General features: G+C 49.9%; 7 protein-coding genes across 7 annotated transcripts; 3 read left to right on the plus strand and 4 right to left on the minus strand.

Annotated features, from left to right (window-relative positions):
- Positions 1 to 61: 61 nt before the first annotated feature.
- On the plus strand, positions 62 to 2,459 carry N7446_006566 (uncharacterized protein; the record flags this gene model as incomplete). Its single annotated transcript, XM_058515314.1, has 5 exons — positions 62 to 522; positions 571 to 790; positions 849 to 927; positions 978 to 1,326; positions 1,385 to 2,459. The coding sequence occupies exons 1-5, from the start codon at positions 311 to 313 to the stop codon at positions 2,457 to 2,459; spliced, it is 1,935 nt and encodes a 644-aa protein (XP_058372492.1). The 5' UTR covers positions 62 to 310.
- Positions 2,460 to 3,343: 884 nt separating this feature from the next.
- Positions 3,344 to 4,987, plus strand: N7446_006567 (NADH:flavin oxidoreductase/NADH oxidase family protein; the record flags this gene model as incomplete). Its single annotated transcript, XM_058515315.1, has 6 exons — positions 3,344 to 3,412; positions 3,465 to 3,567; positions 3,634 to 4,053; positions 4,149 to 4,168; positions 4,240 to 4,836; positions 4,922 to 4,987. The coding sequence occupies 6 exons, from the start codon at positions 3,344 to 3,346 to the stop codon at positions 4,985 to 4,987; spliced, it is 1,275 nt and encodes a 424-aa protein (XP_058372493.1).
- Positions 4,988 to 5,670: 683 nt separating this feature from the next.
- On the minus strand, positions 5,671 to 6,462 carry N7446_006568 (basic helix-loop-helix domain-containing protein; the record flags this gene model as incomplete). Its single annotated transcript, XM_058515316.1, has 1 exon — positions 5,671 to 6,462. The coding sequence occupies one exon, from the start codon at positions 6,460 to 6,462 to the stop codon at positions 5,671 to 5,673; it is 792 nt and encodes a 263-aa protein (XP_058372494.1).
- A 559-nt stretch (positions 6,463 to 7,021) lies between these two features.
- N7446_006569 (uncharacterized protein) lies at positions 7,022 to 9,879 on the plus strand (the record flags this gene model as incomplete). The annotated part of the gene is made up of 5 exons (XM_058515317.1): positions 7,022 to 8,526; positions 8,578 to 9,000; positions 9,050 to 9,309; positions 9,362 to 9,562; positions 9,614 to 9,879. Coding segments are annotated over 5 exons (2,655 nt in total), but the record flags the coding sequence as incomplete, so codon positions are not given.
- A 146-nt stretch (positions 9,880 to 10,025) lies between these two features.
- On the minus strand, positions 10,026 to 11,263 carry N7446_006570 (NADH:flavin oxidoreductase/NADH oxidase; the record flags this gene model as incomplete). The annotated part of the gene is made up of 2 exons (XM_058515318.1): positions 10,026 to 11,171; positions 11,228 to 11,263. 2 exons carry the CDS (start codon positions 11,261 to 11,263, stop codon positions 10,026 to 10,028), a joined length of 1,182 nt encoding a protein of 393 aa, XP_058372496.1.
- Positions 11,264 to 11,776: 513 nt separating this feature from the next.
- N7446_006571 (ankyrin repeat domain-containing protein) lies at positions 11,777 to 14,038 on the minus strand (the record flags this gene model as incomplete). The annotated part of the gene is made up of 1 exon (XM_058515319.1): positions 11,777 to 14,038. One exon carries the CDS (start codon positions 14,036 to 14,038, stop codon positions 11,777 to 11,779), a length of 2,262 nt encoding a protein of 753 aa, XP_058372497.1.
- A 1,911-nt stretch (positions 14,039 to 15,949) lies between these two features.
- On the minus strand, positions 15,950 to 16,529 carry N7446_006572 (uncharacterized protein). Its single transcript, XM_058515320.1, has 2 exons — positions 16,456 to 16,529; positions 15,950 to 16,342 (listed from the first exon to the last, which is right to left on the minus strand). The coding sequence occupies exons 1-2, from the start codon at positions 16,479 to 16,481 to the stop codon at positions 16,042 to 16,044; spliced, it is 327 nt and encodes a 108-aa protein (XP_058372498.1). The 5' UTR covers positions 16,482 to 16,529; the 3' UTR covers positions 15,950 to 16,041.
- Positions 16,530 to 16,856: the final 327 nt, after the last annotated feature.

Genomic DNA, 16,856 nt, shown 5'->3' on the forward strand with positions numbered 1-16,856 from the left:
GTTACATAAATCCCGCAACTATACACTGCAATCCCTGTGATGTCTCATCTCCAATATTCAACTGATCTCCGCATTGTCGGAGTCGGCGTCTCCACCCTCCCCTTGCTCTCTCCAAAAATTAAAAAAAAAGCTTTGGATCCAGATTCCTAACTCTTTCACGCACAACGGTTCGCTGTCACCACCGAAGATGATACCCACATGGGTCCCTTCCGTGACCTCCCCGAATCTTCCCGATCTCGAATCATGACTCTTTTGTTACTATACGTTGCCTTTTGTCCCGGTTAATTCTCTGGTTCTTTTTCCACTCGGAATGCTCGCTTCCCAGGGGAAATTTAATATGTTGCGTGTACATAAAAACTGCTCGACGTCTGCTTCAAGATCTCTTTTTTCTTCATACATTTCCACTTCGAACTTGAGTAAGCAACCTCAGTCGATCACAATGGCTCGATACCCTCAAGTGACTACTCAAACCCGGCCGGTGCATGCCACCGCGGCGCCCTTTGTCAACCACGCCTCGCCAGCGTAAGTCAATCGCGACGAGATGCGACGAGCATCACTGACCTCGTATAGTGATGCCAACTACGATACCGCCAACCCGTCATACATCCGCAAGTACTTGCGCACTTACGGCCTGACTCCCCCTCGCGCCGAGGGCTACGAGACCCAAAAGACACGATGCCTGGCCCAGCTCGGTCTCAAGAATACCCCTATCGACAAATTCCTCTACCTCAGCACTCTGCGCAAGAACAATGTGCACTTATTTTACCGTCTCGTGACCGACCACCTCAGGGTACGTAGAACGCACGTGATTGGACCGGAGCAAAACTAACATCCATGGATCCCTGCAGGACTTGACGCCTCTGATCTACACCCCCGTGGTGGGCGAGGCCTGCCAACGCTGGTCCGAGATCTACCAGCAGCCCGAAGGTAATTCCCCCGCATGAGACGAATTAGAACCGGAGCTAATAACTCTGCAGGAATGTACCTGAGCTGGGAGGATCGCGGGAATCTCGCTTCCGTCATTGCCAATTGGCCCCAGCCCAATGTTGAGATCACATGTATCACCGATGGCTCCCGTATTCTCGGACTGGGTGATCTGGGTATCAACGGCATGGGTATCCCCATTGGCAAGCTTGCTCTGTACACTGCCTGTGCGGGTATTCGTCCCGAGGCAACCCTGCCTCTGACTCTCGATCTGGGTACCAGTAACAAGGCCCTCCGGGAAGACCCGCTGTACATGGGTAGCCGTCGTGACAAGATCTCCCCCGAGGAGGAGCGGGAGTTCTTGGACGAGCTGATGGCTGCTCTTACTGAGCGCTGGCCCGGGTAAGTGACTCACCTTCACATGCATCTCGGGTGATCTTCAGTCTAACAAAACTTCTAGTATTGTCATCCAATTTGAGGATTTCAAGAACCCCTTCCCCGCTCTTGAGCGTTACCGTGATCTGTACACCTGCTTCAACGATGACATCCAGGGTACTGGCGCTGTCATCCTCGGCGGTGTCATCAACGCTGTCAAGCGCTCCGGTCTGCCCTGCAAGGAGCACCGCGCTGTGTTCTTCGGTGCCGGCAGCGCCGGTGTCGGTGTTGCCCGTCAGATCGTCGAGTTCTTCATGCGCGAAGGCATGACCGAGGATGAGGCCCGCAACTGCTTCTACCTCGTCGACACTAAGGGTCTCGTCACTGCCGACCGTGGTGACAAGCTCGCTGACCACAAGGTCTACTTCGCCCGCCAGGACAACAACGGCGAGCAGCACAAGACCCTTGAGGAGGTCATCGACCACGTCAAGCCCTCCATTCTCATGGGTCTCTCCACCATGGGAGGTGTCTTCACCCCCGAGATCCTCCGTAAAATGGCCGACTGGAACACCGCCCCTCTCATTTTCCCTCTCTCCAACCCCTCCTCCAAGTCCGAGTGTGACTTTGAGACGGCCGTCAAGAACACCGACGGCCGCTGCCTCTTCGCCTCCGGCTCCCCCTTCCCCAACTGCACCTTCACCAACTCCGCCGGCGAGACCCGCACCTACTACCCCGGCCAGGGCAACAACATGTATGTCTTCCCCGGTATCGGCCTGGGCAGCATCCTGTCCAAGGCCGTCCGCGTCACCGACAGCATGATCTACGCCTCCGGTGAAGCCCTCTCGCAAGCCCTCACCTCCGAGGAGCTCGAGCGTGGCCTCCTCTACCCGGACATCACCCGCATCCGCGAGGTCAGCATCGTTGTCACCCGCAAGGTGATGCGCGCCGCCCAGGAGGACAAGGTTGACCGCGAGACTGCACTCCGCTCTATGAGCGACGTCGAGATGGACAACTGGATCAAGGCCCGCATGTACGACCCTCACACTGAAGTCCGCGCTCTCGAGCGCGAGGTCGGTCACCTTCTCTCCAGCCTCGGCACAATCTCGCCGCCCATCACGGCGAACGGCTCCCCTACCGAGGAGAAGAATGCCAAGCTGTAAGATTTGATTGTTTTCTTTTCTTTTGCTACCATCCATCATTCGTGGCGCTTGCATTGTTTCATCTTTGTCCTTGAAAAAACATCTGTTCTAATCACTGTCAGCGCTTAGGATCTCTGCGTGATGGACTCGCATGTCACTTGTGACTTTTTCTCTTTCTAGTTATTTTGGTTTCGAGCGCGCTCTTCTTGTCCCTTTTTTCATCCTTCTCTTTTTGGGATTGGACACGATATCTGTTTTCCCCTTCTTTTTCTGATTGAATACCCATCACTTACTTGCTTTCCGGATCCTGTTGAGGACTTTGCATTGTGGGAATAGTTAGGAAATAACTTTGCCATATAAATGAACACAAATCATCTACTTTCTCCACTTTCCCCACTGTATATAGTATGCTATATCCCAGTCAGCTATTATTCATCTTCAATGTTGGTTTCATAAGCTTCACACTCCGTATATCTTACCACTCACCCTTCACACGGCAGTCGGATGAACCCAACTCCCCGCCCGATATTCCCCTGAGCTCCACACCCATGTGGCGCACATCATTCTTCCTCACATGTCCCCACATAGTACAATTCTGCATCCAATGCCTCTCATTTGTGGTTTCACTCGGGGATATCAGTCTTTCCGCACGAGGCCGAGGTACTGCAATTTTCATGTTGAAACTTCCCTTTTGGTTCGAGATGCTTCTATCGTGGGTTTTCACGAATTGAGATTTATTTATTAATGTGTGAGTACCTGTTGACTAGGATTATTTTTTGACTTTAATTAATCGGACTGACAGATTTGCCGTTGTCCTTGTTTCTCTTGTGAATATCCCCTCACGGTACATAATATCTTGCATATTGTGTATTGAATCTAGCATATCAAGCTAGAAGTGCTACACAATGCCTTCCCCGCTTGCAGACCCCGTCAAGCTGCCATGTGGACTTGTTCTACCGAACAGATTGAGCAAGGTATGCACACCCCCCATTCCTTCGAAATGTCACAATACTAACGACCAACCAGGCCGCCATGGCCGAGATGTTGGCCAAGAAAAACCACCCAACAGACCCTCTCCTCGACGCTTACACTCAATGGTCTGAGGGCGGATGGGGTAGTATCCTAACAGGTAAGAAGCAAACCCAACCCCATTCCCTGCCCCATATAGATAACCACAATCTAACTCCAAGAAAAGGAAACGTCCAAGTCGACGTCAATCATATGGGCAGTCCCTTCGACCCAGCCCTACACACAGAATACAAAGACGCAACCACCGACAGTGCGCTAGTCTCTTCATGGAAGAAATACGCCGACGCAGCCCAGAAACACGGCACACCAGCCATCGTGCAGATCTGTCACCCGGGACGACAGTCTTTCCGCGTTTCTGGGTACCGCGGTATGTTTGCGCAGACTCTGGCACCTTCTGTTGTGCCGATTAAGATCGGGGATGGATTGATTGAAAGGATTCTTGCCAGTTTGGTTTGGTCGCAGCCGAAGGAGATGACGAATGCCGATATTGAACGGGTTATTCGGCAGTTTGTTGATACTGCGCGTCTTATGGCTGATGCTGGTTTTTCGGGGGTTGAGTTGCATGGTGCCCATGGGTATTTGATTGGTATGTCTTTTTCCTCTGGTTCTGGCTCTAATTCTGGCTCTGGTTCCAGGTCTTGTCACTGGATTCTGAACGAGTATATCGCTGACCCTTTTTAGATCAATTCCTCAACAGCAAGGTATGACACAGCCACCACCGAAACCCTTCAATGTCATACTAAGAGGACCCCCACAAACTAACAAACCCCAGACAAACCTCCGAACAGACGCCTACGGCGGCACGCCCGCAAAACGCGCCAAATTCGTCCTAGACATCTTAACCGAAACACGCAAAGTCGTCCCCGCAACATTCTGCATCGGCATAAAACTGAACTCAGCCGACCACAGCTCAACAACCTTCGAAGAAACAATGACACAAATCGGCCTACTAGCAGAAGCCGGAATCGACTTCATGGAAATAAGCGGCGGAACCTACGAAGACCCCAAGATGATGGGATACGCCAAAACAGACGCAGCAACGACCGAACTGCCGAAGTCGGCCCGTACAGCGGCACGCGAGGCTTTCTTCCTTGAATTCTCTAAGGAAGTACGCAAACGTCACCCGGACCTTGTGCTTATGTTGACTGGTGGATTCCGGACGCGGGCTGGTGCTGAGTCGGCTATTCTTGATGAGGCTTGTGATCTCGTGGGCATTGGACGGCCGGCGGCTATTGATCCGAAGTTCCCTTTGCTTCTGTTGGATGAGAGCATTGCGGAGGGGGATGCTGGGATGCAGTTGAATAAGGCGCCTGTTCCTTGGTACACGCGCTTTTTGCCGTTGCATCTTGTTGGGGCTGGGGCTGAGAGTGTGAGTTTCTTGTTTCCTTTCATTTTCTTGTGGATTTTATATCTGCTTTTGGGTTATGTTTGTTTGCTGACTTTCATTTTACTAGACTTATTATGCTGATCAGATTCAGCGCTTGGCTAAGGGTCTTGCTACTATCGTGCCACCCTTGTAGATTGTTGTATACTATTTTGGCTGTTTTATTCTTTGTTATAAATAGATCTCTTTGAGTTTAGAATGAGGTAGTATTTTTGTATCGCTGCCTATGAAGTCCTGTTGAGTTATTAACCCATAACTTTATCTACTTACTAGCTATATACTAGTATTTCGGTCATTTATCAGATCACAGGCGATTTTTTTTCGCACTTTTACTACATACAGAGTGTTTAGGGATCATCTGCACCTTCACTGGGGATACTGCAAAAGTCATGGATCTTATCTTTCGGACCAAGCTGATGTCTACTCCAGCCCACATAATAAGTTTTCCTAGCCTTGATCGGGGACTGGCTGTGGGAAATGGATCAGCCTGTTTTAACATGAGGGCTGTAGAAACCTTGTTACTGGCTCGACTGGTAAAGAAAAGAAATGTTTAAGGCTGTTGTGAGGGCCTTATTGTATGTACCCAGCGGCTCATTAGCTGACAACAATGGCCTTGCTATACTCAGTACTTTGTTATTATAAGTTACAGGTTATGTTGTATGTGGGTTAGAATGAGTTTCAAAACGTAACACAAGCCGCAATTTGACGGCCTTCTTAATCTGCTTGGCAATAGACTCGCCAAATGTGTTCATTATTGTAGATTGGAGTTTGACATAATCATGAATAGTATTGATACAAGGGGGTATGCGTATACGCGACCTAATATGTGGGCTTTTGATCGTCCTCCTCAGCAGGGAAAAGACGCAGTCGGTTCATGTTTTCCTGCTCTTTCAGCTTCTCTAGTTGCCGCTGTAGGGCATCGTTGCCTTGAAGTAAAGACTGAATCCACAGTGCAGCTTCCTCAAGAACATATTTTCTTGTATATGAGTGTTTCTCCAAACCCGGAACAATTTGGCAGAGTTCTCGGTACCTCTCTCCAATAATCTCTCTTCGTTTCTTTTCCGATCGACAATGGCATAGTTTTTGGCCTGGCTTTTGGACGCATTTCCTCTTTTTTTGCCCTGATTTATTTTCCATTTTTATGCAGCTTGCCCGCCGAGTACATGTGGTGTTTTCTGGTGAGGGTGCTTGTCCTTGACTCGGCGAGGAAGACAAAGAAGGTGTTTCGGAGAGTCTTTCATTTGTCTGAACGGTCGAGGGCTGGAACATGGGAAGTGTGAACCCATTCAAGCCTAAGGAATCGGAGGCGGCTTTTTGAGGAGCCTTCGGAGGTAACCAGTTCGTGGATTCGGAAATGTCAAAGTCTATGTCCACACTGGTACAGATACTGGCCATGTTTCGCATCAGGTTCTGCACCAGGCGCTCTTCTGTCCAAGTACCGATCGGACAAGAGAAGCCATGATAACAGAAACTGGGGTCCGATCCCCACTGAAGGCCCTCTTCAGCTGACACTCGGTTTCGGGAGAGGTGTTGGGTTTTGTCAACCTGCCATGGGCAGGATTCAGCGAGGATATCATGGTCCCTCTGAAACAGGGGATTCTCGTATTCCATTTTGGTGCCAGACGAATAGACTGGAATGTTCTGTAGGTATTAAAATTGACGAAATGCTATGCTCCCTGCGACGTAGACTAGCTGGAACGGAGTGGCCTTGGATGTTTTGATGTTGACTGGTATAGTTCAGACGGGAGCGTCGGAGGTTTTTCGAGAATAACAGTATGCAGAATTGAACGGTGGCTAGTTGCGGGTTGAGAAGATGCTAGATATCGGAAGTATTCTGGCCAGTTAATTTTATTTGGGCGACCTCTTCATTATGACGAGGGAGCACATGAAGCCCGGGATGCACCCGGGTTGCAAGGTGACCTCCGGGCGTGTTCCGGGGTCCCACCCCATGACGTTGCCGGGCCTAATAAGTGAGACCGGAATTTCAGCCAGTCAGCACCTTTACCGCAAACTTAGATTGATGAAAATAGTCCTTGGTTTAATTTTCCCCGTACTTCACCCCCGCATTAGCTTTCTTCTAAATAGGGAATGGTTGCGACCATAAGGCAACGAGTGTGGCACGTGACTATCATCCGGGCACATCCCGGAATTGTTTCTCCCTGACCACGAGCGAACACCCACCTTCGGCAACAACCCGGAATGCCAATTGCGCATATCGCTGTGGATCGTCATATATCACTGCCTCTTCGGGTTGATTGGACCAAGTGTTGAACAGATGCCTCCTAAAAGTGGAATCGCGAAACGGGAGACACCTCGTCGTCGCAAGATCGCTCTCGCCTGCGAGTCATGTCGCGATAAAAAGGTCCGATGCGACGGTGCAAAGCCGATCTGTGGCCCATGTGTACGACGCTCATACACTGTCGAACAATGTGTATATAAGCTGGATAATGCTCGGTCTGCGAGCAATGATGAGTACTTGAAGATTCTCCATGCTCGCATCCGAGACCTTGAAGAAGCATGTGCAAAAGGTGGTGTCGATGTACCTCCCGGATTGGCACAGCATGGAGATGATATGGCATCCGAAAGGCCCGAGAGTCAGTTGGGGCAAGACATGGACTTGGATCCACTGGATGCTCAGTCTAGAACTTCTGTTGCCGCTGAAGGGCTTCTCGGACTAGGTGCGACGCCCGTGTTGCCCACGCAGAGCCCCCTGTCCTCAACATCTGCATTTCAACCTCCGCGATTTACTGCACAAAGAAGGCAATCGGTAGCAGAATCAAACTACAGAACCCCACATGCCGCCTATCTTTCTCCTGGGTCTGTTCGGCCACGTGAATCAAGCATCTACCATTCCCCAGCTGTCAACTCACACGGTAATGTCACAGCTATGGGTGCAATATCAGTTGCAGAAGATGGCGAAGACACGGACTCGCCCGGAGAGCAGCAGTACTATGGAAACTCCTCGGTGGCCTCTTTCATGCGTCTTGCAGGAGAATCAATGCCCTTGCAGTCATACATGGCAGCCTTGCGGCACAGCAAAACTGAATCAGCCAGATCCCAGGGCCATGATACTGGTGTCTGGAGAGATCTAGGTCATCCATCAGCAGAGCTTCGGTTTGACGACTTTTCTCTGCCGAACCGAGATCTCGCAGACCACCTCCTTGAATGCTACTGGGACAGAGTCCACTGTTTGTTTCCTTTTTTCCATCGGCCAAGCTTTGAGCGAGCATACGAAAATCTTTGGGGCTCGAATAAAGCACCAAAGCCTGAACTACCGCAACTCAACATTGGCCTCGGGGGTGCTTTTGATTACGGTCCAAATTCGATGGTATTTCATTGCGCGCTCAATGTTATCTTTGCCCTTGGTTGTCATTTCTCCGATATCCCGGCTGCTGAGCGAGAGGCGGCAGTATACTCGTTTTTCCTTCGCGCAAAGCGGTTTGTTGGTCTTGATCTCTTGGACATAGGTACCATCGGCGTTGTCCAGACACTGGTTCTAGTATCCCTTCTACTTCAAAGTACACCATATCCGAACCGATGCTGGAATGCAATTGGACTGGCGTGCCGAGCGGCGCAAGGACTCGGGTTGCATGAGACAACTACTCAAACCTCTAATAAACCTCTAGAAACCGAGATTCGGCGGCGAACATGGCATACCTGTGTTATCATGGATATGTTAGTGCACCATCCGTATATATCCGCTTCACATGGCTAACAATAAAACAGGATTGTGAGCATGACTCATGGTAGACCAAGCATGACCTCTCACCTCGCACCGGTGCCACTGCCAATCATGGAGAGCGATATACAAGCGGATGATCCCTGCGAGCTCAGCGGACAAGCCTGTGATCACAAGATGGGGTATATGACATTCTATGTCTCGAGCATTGAGTTATACAAGATTCTCGAATCCATTCTATCTGAGGTCTACAATGCTTGGCAGAGCCGGTCAAATAACACTCTCACTGCCTCGCCGCGTGGCGCCAAGCACTGTAGCTTGGATGTGTTGATGGAGCTCGATGATAAGCTCTCTGTCTTTGAAGCAAATGTGCCTCAACCATTGAACTGGACAGACGAGCAAGCGCGACATCGCACGGGTAACACTCATTTAGCAATATTCAAGCGCCAACAAAATGTATTGCGTACTAGGTAGCCTATTCTTTCGAGATATTGATGCTCCACCGCTGACAGAAACCAGATTCATCCACCTGCGTCTTCTTTTGTACCGCCCTATGTTCACCCAACTTTGCTCTGAGGAGCGAGCAGGATCATCCCGTCGATCTGATACTCAATCCGGTGACAAAGGTAGTGCACTACCCACGGAGAAAAACATAATTTATTCTTCTGTTTTCTCTAAATGTGCCGCTTGCTGTGTGGTAGCCGCCATGGACTTGGTTTCTCTTGTCCACGAGACATATCGAACCACACTGACTGACACATGGTGGTACAACGGTTTTTGTTGGTGATAGCTCTTCTACATCGTCTTTCTTATTTTACTAACGTATCGTAGACACCTCCACTGCCGGATTCATCTTGATAATGTCATATTCATGTCACTCTATCCGAGAGCAAGTCGACACACAAAGGGTTGACGAGAGTTGGCGCAAGTGTGAGGAGATCTTGGCATTTATGGCTATTTTCAGTCAGTCCGCTCGGAATTCCCTGCAATTTTTACAAGTAACACATCAGCACATCGTACAAAGTTGCTCCGGTATGTCATCCTGGCCTCAGGTTTCGTTATATGTCTTAACACATTAAATAGCAACTGGTCGACCTGGTGATACCACCTTCCTGGCTCTAAATCAGCTGCAGCAAAAAGGAAACCAGCAAGTGGACAGACCTGAATTACCGTCGCAGCCCACGGAGCCGGTTCCTATGGAACATGATACCCGTCAAGAGTCCAATAACACGGATTGCAATCTTTTCACGACCTGGGATGAAATGAGCTTGGGTCAAGAGGAGTTTGGCTTCCTTGGAAGATTTGATTTGCCGGATCTCGCAAGCTGGTTTACTGATATTCCCTCTTGAGTCTAGTCGGTTGGACTTTGACTTTAGATTACGCAACATAGACGGTGGCATTTTATCCTACGTTTTACCCTACAGAGTTTCAAGGTCTATATAATATTGACCAGTTCTCCAAGTCTTCTTCAAACAGCCACTATACAATTCCAGAATCAAGCTTCCTGCTTGGTGCTCTGCTTCTTCGTCCGGCCTTTGAATCCCCAGGCAACCCGATTCGCCATCTTAACATCAACCTCAAGTTCATCGGCAAAAGAATAGACCAATCCCGGATTTTTCTGGAACCAACGACCACACATAATCACATCCAGGCCATCATCAACGAGTTGCTGGGCAAGCTCAGCAGTCCGAATACCTCCAACAGCCGAGACGACCATCTTATCCCCAACTGCCTTCTTGATTTCAAACGCGAAAGGCGCCTGGTACCCAGGACCAGACTTGATGCTAGTTCCCTGTAATGGATGGATACCACCAGAACTGACATCCAAAAAGTCAACACCGCGACAGGCAAGCATCGGAGCAATTTTGACACTATCGGCAACGGTCCAGCTCTCAGGGAACTCGTCGGTCATATTATCAAACCAGTCCGTCGCACTAATGCGCACAAACAACGGCATGTTCTCCGGAATCGCAACCCGAACAAGGTCCACAATCTCCAACGCCAGCCTCGTCCTGTTTTCCCAACTTCCACCGTACACATCGGTCCGCTTGTTGCTGATCGGACTTAAGAACTGATGAATGAGATATCCATGTGCAGCATGGATCTCCACAACATCAAACCCAGCCTTAACTGCTCTCATCGCCGCGGTAACAAATGCATCCTTGAACTCCTGAATTTGAACAAGGGTCATCTCCCGGGGGCGCGGATACACCTCGTTGAAAGGAATAGCAGAAGGCGCAAAGGTGTTCTGGGGCCACCCATCAATATCCTCGGTTGCAGTCGCATTTATCGACACAAATGGCGCAACAGTACTCGCCTTGCGGCCAGCATGACTGAGTTGGACACCAATCTTCTGGCCTTGGCTGTGTGCAAAGTCGACAATGCGTTTTAGTGGTTCAATCTGTCCGTCTTCCCACAGTCCGATGTCCTGTGGTGTAATCCGGCCTTCTTTCTGGACGGCTGTCGATTCCATCAGGGCTAGTCCGGGTCCGCGCTGGATGATGCCCCCTAGATGCGTAAGGTGCCAGTCTGTCGCGTAACCATTTTGCGCGGAGTATTGGCACAGCGGGGCCAGGAAGATACGGTTTTGGAATGTGACTCCTCGTACTGTAAGCGGCTTGAAGAGTTTGGGTGATTTTCGCTAATTGCGGTGCCTGATGGTGGTGTCTGGGCTGGAGTGTAATATGGCGCTCCCACTGCCGGGGGATTGTCGAAGATATTGCCTGCAGTCATAGTTTGGAATTGAAAAGTGTTAAGGATCTGACTTTTTTCGTTTTGCGTGGAGGCGTATGTTGTGAACTAAATACTTCTCGTGTCGGGCTTGGTCGTGGAGACCGAATTGTTAGTTAGGTGAGTATTATCGCATATCGTGCAGTACAGGGCCTGATTCTGTGGCTTCATAATCTTTCGGTGAAGTGAGAATACACCGAGTATAGAAAATGGGTCTCTTAGAAGTTACGGATCTAGTTCCAAGTTTGCATCCTCGGAATCATCACATTTTGCCGAATTCTGAGATATGGCATACCTGCGGCCGGTTACTGGGCAGTCCAGTCCATAAATGTTACAGTTCCATGGAGAAACGAACAATAGTCAATACGTGCCTTGGATCTTAGTGATCTCGGGGGCCAGGCTAGTGGACGTATAACTATTCTTACTACCGTCAACGTGAGTGCGAATAAATTGTTCCTTCGTTAGGAGAAGCTCGTTGAAATTATATAATTGAGGGATATCACTCGACAAATATCATCACTGACGAGCATTATTTAACAGAAGCTCAGTCCCTTCCAGCCAACCAGAAGAATTGGCCATATCCAAGACTGTCTTGCCCATCTCGTCTTTCTGAGCAAGATCAACCCGACCACCCTTCTCAATCAAGAGCTGCAGTAACCGGACATCGCGGTCTTCAATGGCCTGCATGATAGCGTTCCAGTCGCGATAGCATTTATTCGGGTCAGCCCCCCTTTCCAGGAGTAGCTCAATCATGGAAAAGTCACCATCGTCGCATCGCCGTATCGCCTTGACGAGAGGCAGATGTTCACCAGGGGCATTGGGGTCGGCACCAGCCTCATCCAGAAGATAACGCACAATGACCCAGTGGCGCTCGCGCAGCGCTGTCGTTAGCGGTGAGAACACGCCGCCGTTTTTCCACTCTACATTGGCGCCGGCGGCGAGGAGTAGTTTGACGTTTTCTAGTTGATTGGCTTGAACTGCTTTCTCCATGACGCCCTTGTGCGCGGATAGGTCTGTTATGCTGGGCAGCAGGAGCCGTAGCATGCTCGGCGACTGAGTCGCCATATACACGGGCCAGTCTTGGCCGCGTAGGTTGGGATCGGCACCATGCGCTAGTAACCAGCCTAGCATCTCTGGACGTTTCTCCCGGATGGCCGTTGTCACAGCTGTGTGTCCCAGGGCGTTGCGATCATTTGGGTTGGCGCCGCCTGGGCCCACGAGCCAGTGTAGAGCCTCTGTGTTATTATTCTGTACGGCGCACTCGACAATACCCGGTGGCTGATGGAGGTCCGCGCCGGCTGCCACTAAGTCCGGGAGGAAATGAAGGCGGTTGTGGGTGATACATTTCCAGGCTGGGTATTCAGACGCCATCAGGTTAGGGTCCGCGCCGTGACTGAGCAGTAAGGTGAGGATATCTGGCCGGTCATCGCGGATGGCCGAGCACAGCGGAGTGTATATTCCGTCCTTTTTGGAGTTTGGGTCCATACCAGCCTGCAGCAGAACGTGCACGGCATCGATGCTGTTCACACTTGTCGCCTGTTCCATCAGGCCAGGAGTCTTTCGAATGTCAGCGCCGCGCGCGAGCAGGATGCGCAGGCAGCCTGGACGGTGGACGGCGGACCAGAGGACGTGTTCAGGTCCTGGCAGGTTTGGATTCGCGTCCTGATTTAACAGAGTGGTCACGATGGCTGGTTGGTCGCTTTGTACGGCTTCGCAGAGCGCTGTCTTGCCGTGGTCGTCTTTGCGGTTGGGGTCACAGCCGGAATTGAGCAGGGTTTCGATGGCTTGCTGCGGTGCTCGCTTGCGAATTGCTTCGATCAGTAACGTTGTGCCATTGCGCGTCTCATCTTTCAGATTGACGCCGTGGGCGAGCAGAGTCTGCGTTAGCTTGGCGCTGGCGGAATCGGGATCGGAATGGCTGTCATTCCGTAGGTTGATTTCTTCAGCAGAAGCTGTAGAGTCTGCCTTGGCCGGTCGGCGCGGCAGTGCTCGGTGCTCGAAGTAGGGAATCTTTTCGGTCTCGCGTCCAGGCTGGTTCAGAAACCCGTTCAGAGATAGGACGGAAGACATGTCATCCGTGATAATTTCAGGATCTTGTTGACGAATGCCTTGGTTGGGCCGGGCGGCGGTAAATGATTCCTTCGGAGGCACGGATGGTGTCGACCGCATTGAATCAGGCGACTGACTTTGGATCGATGGTACGGACCGCTCAGATTCAAAGGTCTTGGCCTTGTTTATGCCCATCACCGAGCGGCCTTTAGATACGCGGTCGAGCGCAGCAGCCAAGCCTGCATACCCAATGCCTACCGACTCCTCCGGGTGTGCTTCTCCCAGGGACCAGTGGAAGGCCATGCCGCTGATCTGAAGGGTTTCGGTGGCCTTCTTCAGTGACTCGTGAATGCGGTTGAGTTCATGGCCTGGTCGATGCCATCCTCGCTGCAGCTTTCCCAGTGTCCCGCGATGTTCATAATGAACAAGTTTCAAAATGACCTTGTCGAGTTGTTGAAAGTCGCGGTATGTGGAAACAAATTTCTTTTCCACCTCTTCAATTATCACCTCGGGCAGGGCGCGATTGGCGGCGGCTAATTCGGTCACTCCGGCTTCAATGGCCCACAGTGTACGACAGGTATCGAGGAACGTATGGGAAAGCTCGCGAAAACCGTCGGGTAGGTCTTTGGTGGTGCTGAGATAGTTGAGCATGTGCACGGAGATCTGATTGCCCAATTGGGTGGCTAGAGCCGCGACGCTGCAGATGGCTTCCTCAGACTTAACCGGCATGATGAAATGAGAGGCTCACCTTCGAGGCAGAGAAGGCAGGCAGATACAAAAAGGAGTCAGGGAGAGACACAGTAGTCTGGATTGCCCAGATAAACGGGCCAAACTGGTCAAACTTTGGGGCCAAACTAGCCATCTATACAGTGGAGCCAGTGATCCAAACTAGGTTTAAACGCTCGGTCGAAATTGTCGACAATCTCGATCTGGGGCGTAAACACATGGTTTTCTCCCATTTAGTGCCTGTTGAAACTATAGTTTACTAGATCACTCTATCTCGATCTGAGCTCCGATTTTCAGCCTGCAATGACCGAGGTGTTTACTGTTGCAGCATTTTGCCACACGTTATTATTTACTATTCCAGATCTTCGTACAGTCACCGATGCCTCCAGTGAGAGTATGGGATGTGGGACCGGATAAGTTACTATCTAATTGCTGCAGTTGAAGCACATACAGACCGGGGACAGTGTATTAAAATCCACTACGTGTTTATTAACAGCTGCCCTCGGCTTTTAAGCTAGCAGGCACCTTCGGCATCTATTCAACATATCCTCGCATTCAACTCCCAGAATGAGGATTTATCAACATCCTGTTCAAGGAGCCTGTTTGGGTTTGGCGCTGTGCTGCGCCCCGCTTAGCTTCCCATTGAGTTTTTGAAAAAGTTGAAGCACACACAAGTGCCCAAGAGGTTTCAGAATTCCTCTAAATTTCGCCACTGGTTTCGGATCTGAGTCTGAATCTTTGGTATAGTTTCGTCGCAGAACTTGAGGCGAATGTTTCGCAGAATCGGATTTTTGGATTGACTTGTTTCACAAGTGAATTGTATTATCAAGCTCCGTATCCACAGTGAGCCCTAAATCTGTGATAGTTGGACCGTGATTCTGAGACATGGTGGTTTTTGAGTTTCTGCCGAGGTTCCACCGCTGCCAGCTGAGTATCAAGGATGTACGACACGGGAAATGTTTAAATGTCTATTGTGATTTACTTCACGGCTCTAGGCAACATGATAAAATGGTCTCCCTCGCAGAGGTACTGAGATCTCTCAAGAATTGGATTTTATCTAGGCCATACAATTTTATCTGCCGTCTCTTGCTATTCATGAATCTCTCTTGCCTGATTCATAGGAATCCTAGGTAAATATTAATATTCTATGTGGGTATACTGGATATAATAAACAAGCAATAGCCTATTGGACTTGAGTAAGCCCCTACAACCAAACAAACGAAGCAAACCCCGGGAATATCTTCTTTATTCTAGCGATATCAAGTTAGAGGGTGTGTATCTTCGGCATTGACCCGCAGATAATCCGATCAAGTCGCGTGGTCAAGGTATCAAACACAATGGCTTGCGACCGCTTAACCTAAGAGCCTCGCAGCTTTCCGATTGCTATTTACATCTTAGTCGATGGCAGTGTGTGTACATGTCAAGCGACTAAGTATTTTAACTAGGGATCATAACACCTAATGAATTGTATTATGGATCAGCTGAAGGGTCAATGCGATCGTCGCGCGATTTAGGATTCTCACGCTATCCATAGCTCGTCCTCAGCTTAGCTCCGGTCGCGCGACGCCAAAGCCGCGCCCCCAATTCACACGGGCGACACTCACCCGGCTACTGGTCGCACATAAGCCACACGCCGAAGTGAAGTCTAAACTATAACAGCCTGAAGAAGTCTAGAAACTAAAGTGGCGAGGAATCTGACTTAGGGTGGGTGTGGGTGACGTAGGTGAGAAATCTGGAGACCGAGGTAATAAGACGCCCCTCTACTGCATAAGATATATCTACCTAAGCCAGGGTAATATTTACCTAGCTGGAGCCTTCATTCTGTCATATCATAGTTTCCTCTTTTACTACGTTTAGATGTTCCTAAAGATCCCTAGAGGGCTCTTGATAAGCGTCGATGTAATGGGAATGGAGGGTATTTCAACAATCACATACATCTGCAATTGCCACAATCGCAGCAAGGTTACTATTTAGCTAACGGTAGCGACCGGCCTTCAGCATCTCAATCAGAATAGCCCAATCACAATATCTCCATATAGATCAGCCTCCAAATCCAATTTGACCTTAGCATGCAGGTCAAGATGAATCCTGATGTTAAGGCTGCCATTATCGTCCTTCTTCACTTCATTGTCCTTCTTATTTTTCTTGTCCAGTTCACGGGCGGCGGCGGGCCCAATCAGCTGACCTTCTCCATTAGCTAGTGTCTCAGGATCCACTAGACTTTCAATGGGGTCGTTGCTCGAAGATGAGGTTTCCGAACCCTGGCGGGCTCTCCGTTTTCCTTTGCCAATGCTGGGGTCGACACCACTGCAGCAGGTAACTCTCAGGTTAGCCTTTGAGCGTTGGAAATGGGATTCTTTTTACACGTAAAACAGTAGTATGAGGGTGTCAAGTAACTTATGAGCTGAGATTTTATGTACCTCAATGCTGGGACAGGATCGCTCATTCTCGTGTTCGTAACCTGCTTTTTGGGGGTAAAGCTTGGCTGGAAGCAAGTTTCAGTATCTCTTGTTAATCACACAATGAGGATTGAATTCACTGACTATCTAGGTAAGCAGCGGTGAAGATTGGCCTGTACGGTGGATTGGTAACCAAGGTATTTCCAGGAAGAATGGACATGCAATATATATCCCGTCAAGTTTGGGTAAATTCGGAGTCTTCTCTAGTATGATGAATGCAGCGACACAAGTTGTGATGAACTGAACTAGGACATCCCGCGGTCCAGGGTTTGTTTCCATGATGTGCAAAGAAATCCATGGTTCTTTCAGCCTCCCGGCCCCCGGGTCCAAAAATATAATCAGCCGTGTGCGGAACTCGTTTA

The sequence above is a fragment of the Penicillium canescens genome, assembly GCF_028828765.1.
Source record: "Penicillium canescens strain IBT 15451 chromosome Unknown utg000004l_segment0_segment0, whole genome shotgun sequence".
NCBI classification, from domain to species: domain Eukaryota; kingdom Fungi; phylum Ascomycota; class Eurotiomycetes; order Eurotiales; family Aspergillaceae; genus Penicillium; species Penicillium canescens.

Bases quoted from the DNA above. Each gene is read 5' to 3' on its own strand.
- N7446_006572 (XM_058515320.1), bottom strand. From the start codon at position 16,481: ATGAGCGATCCTGTCCCAGCATTGAG. The intron at 16,343-16,455 runs GTACATAAAATC...TACCTGCTGCAG, and splicing joins GATCCTGTCCCAGCATTGAG to TGGTGTCGACCCCAGCATTG.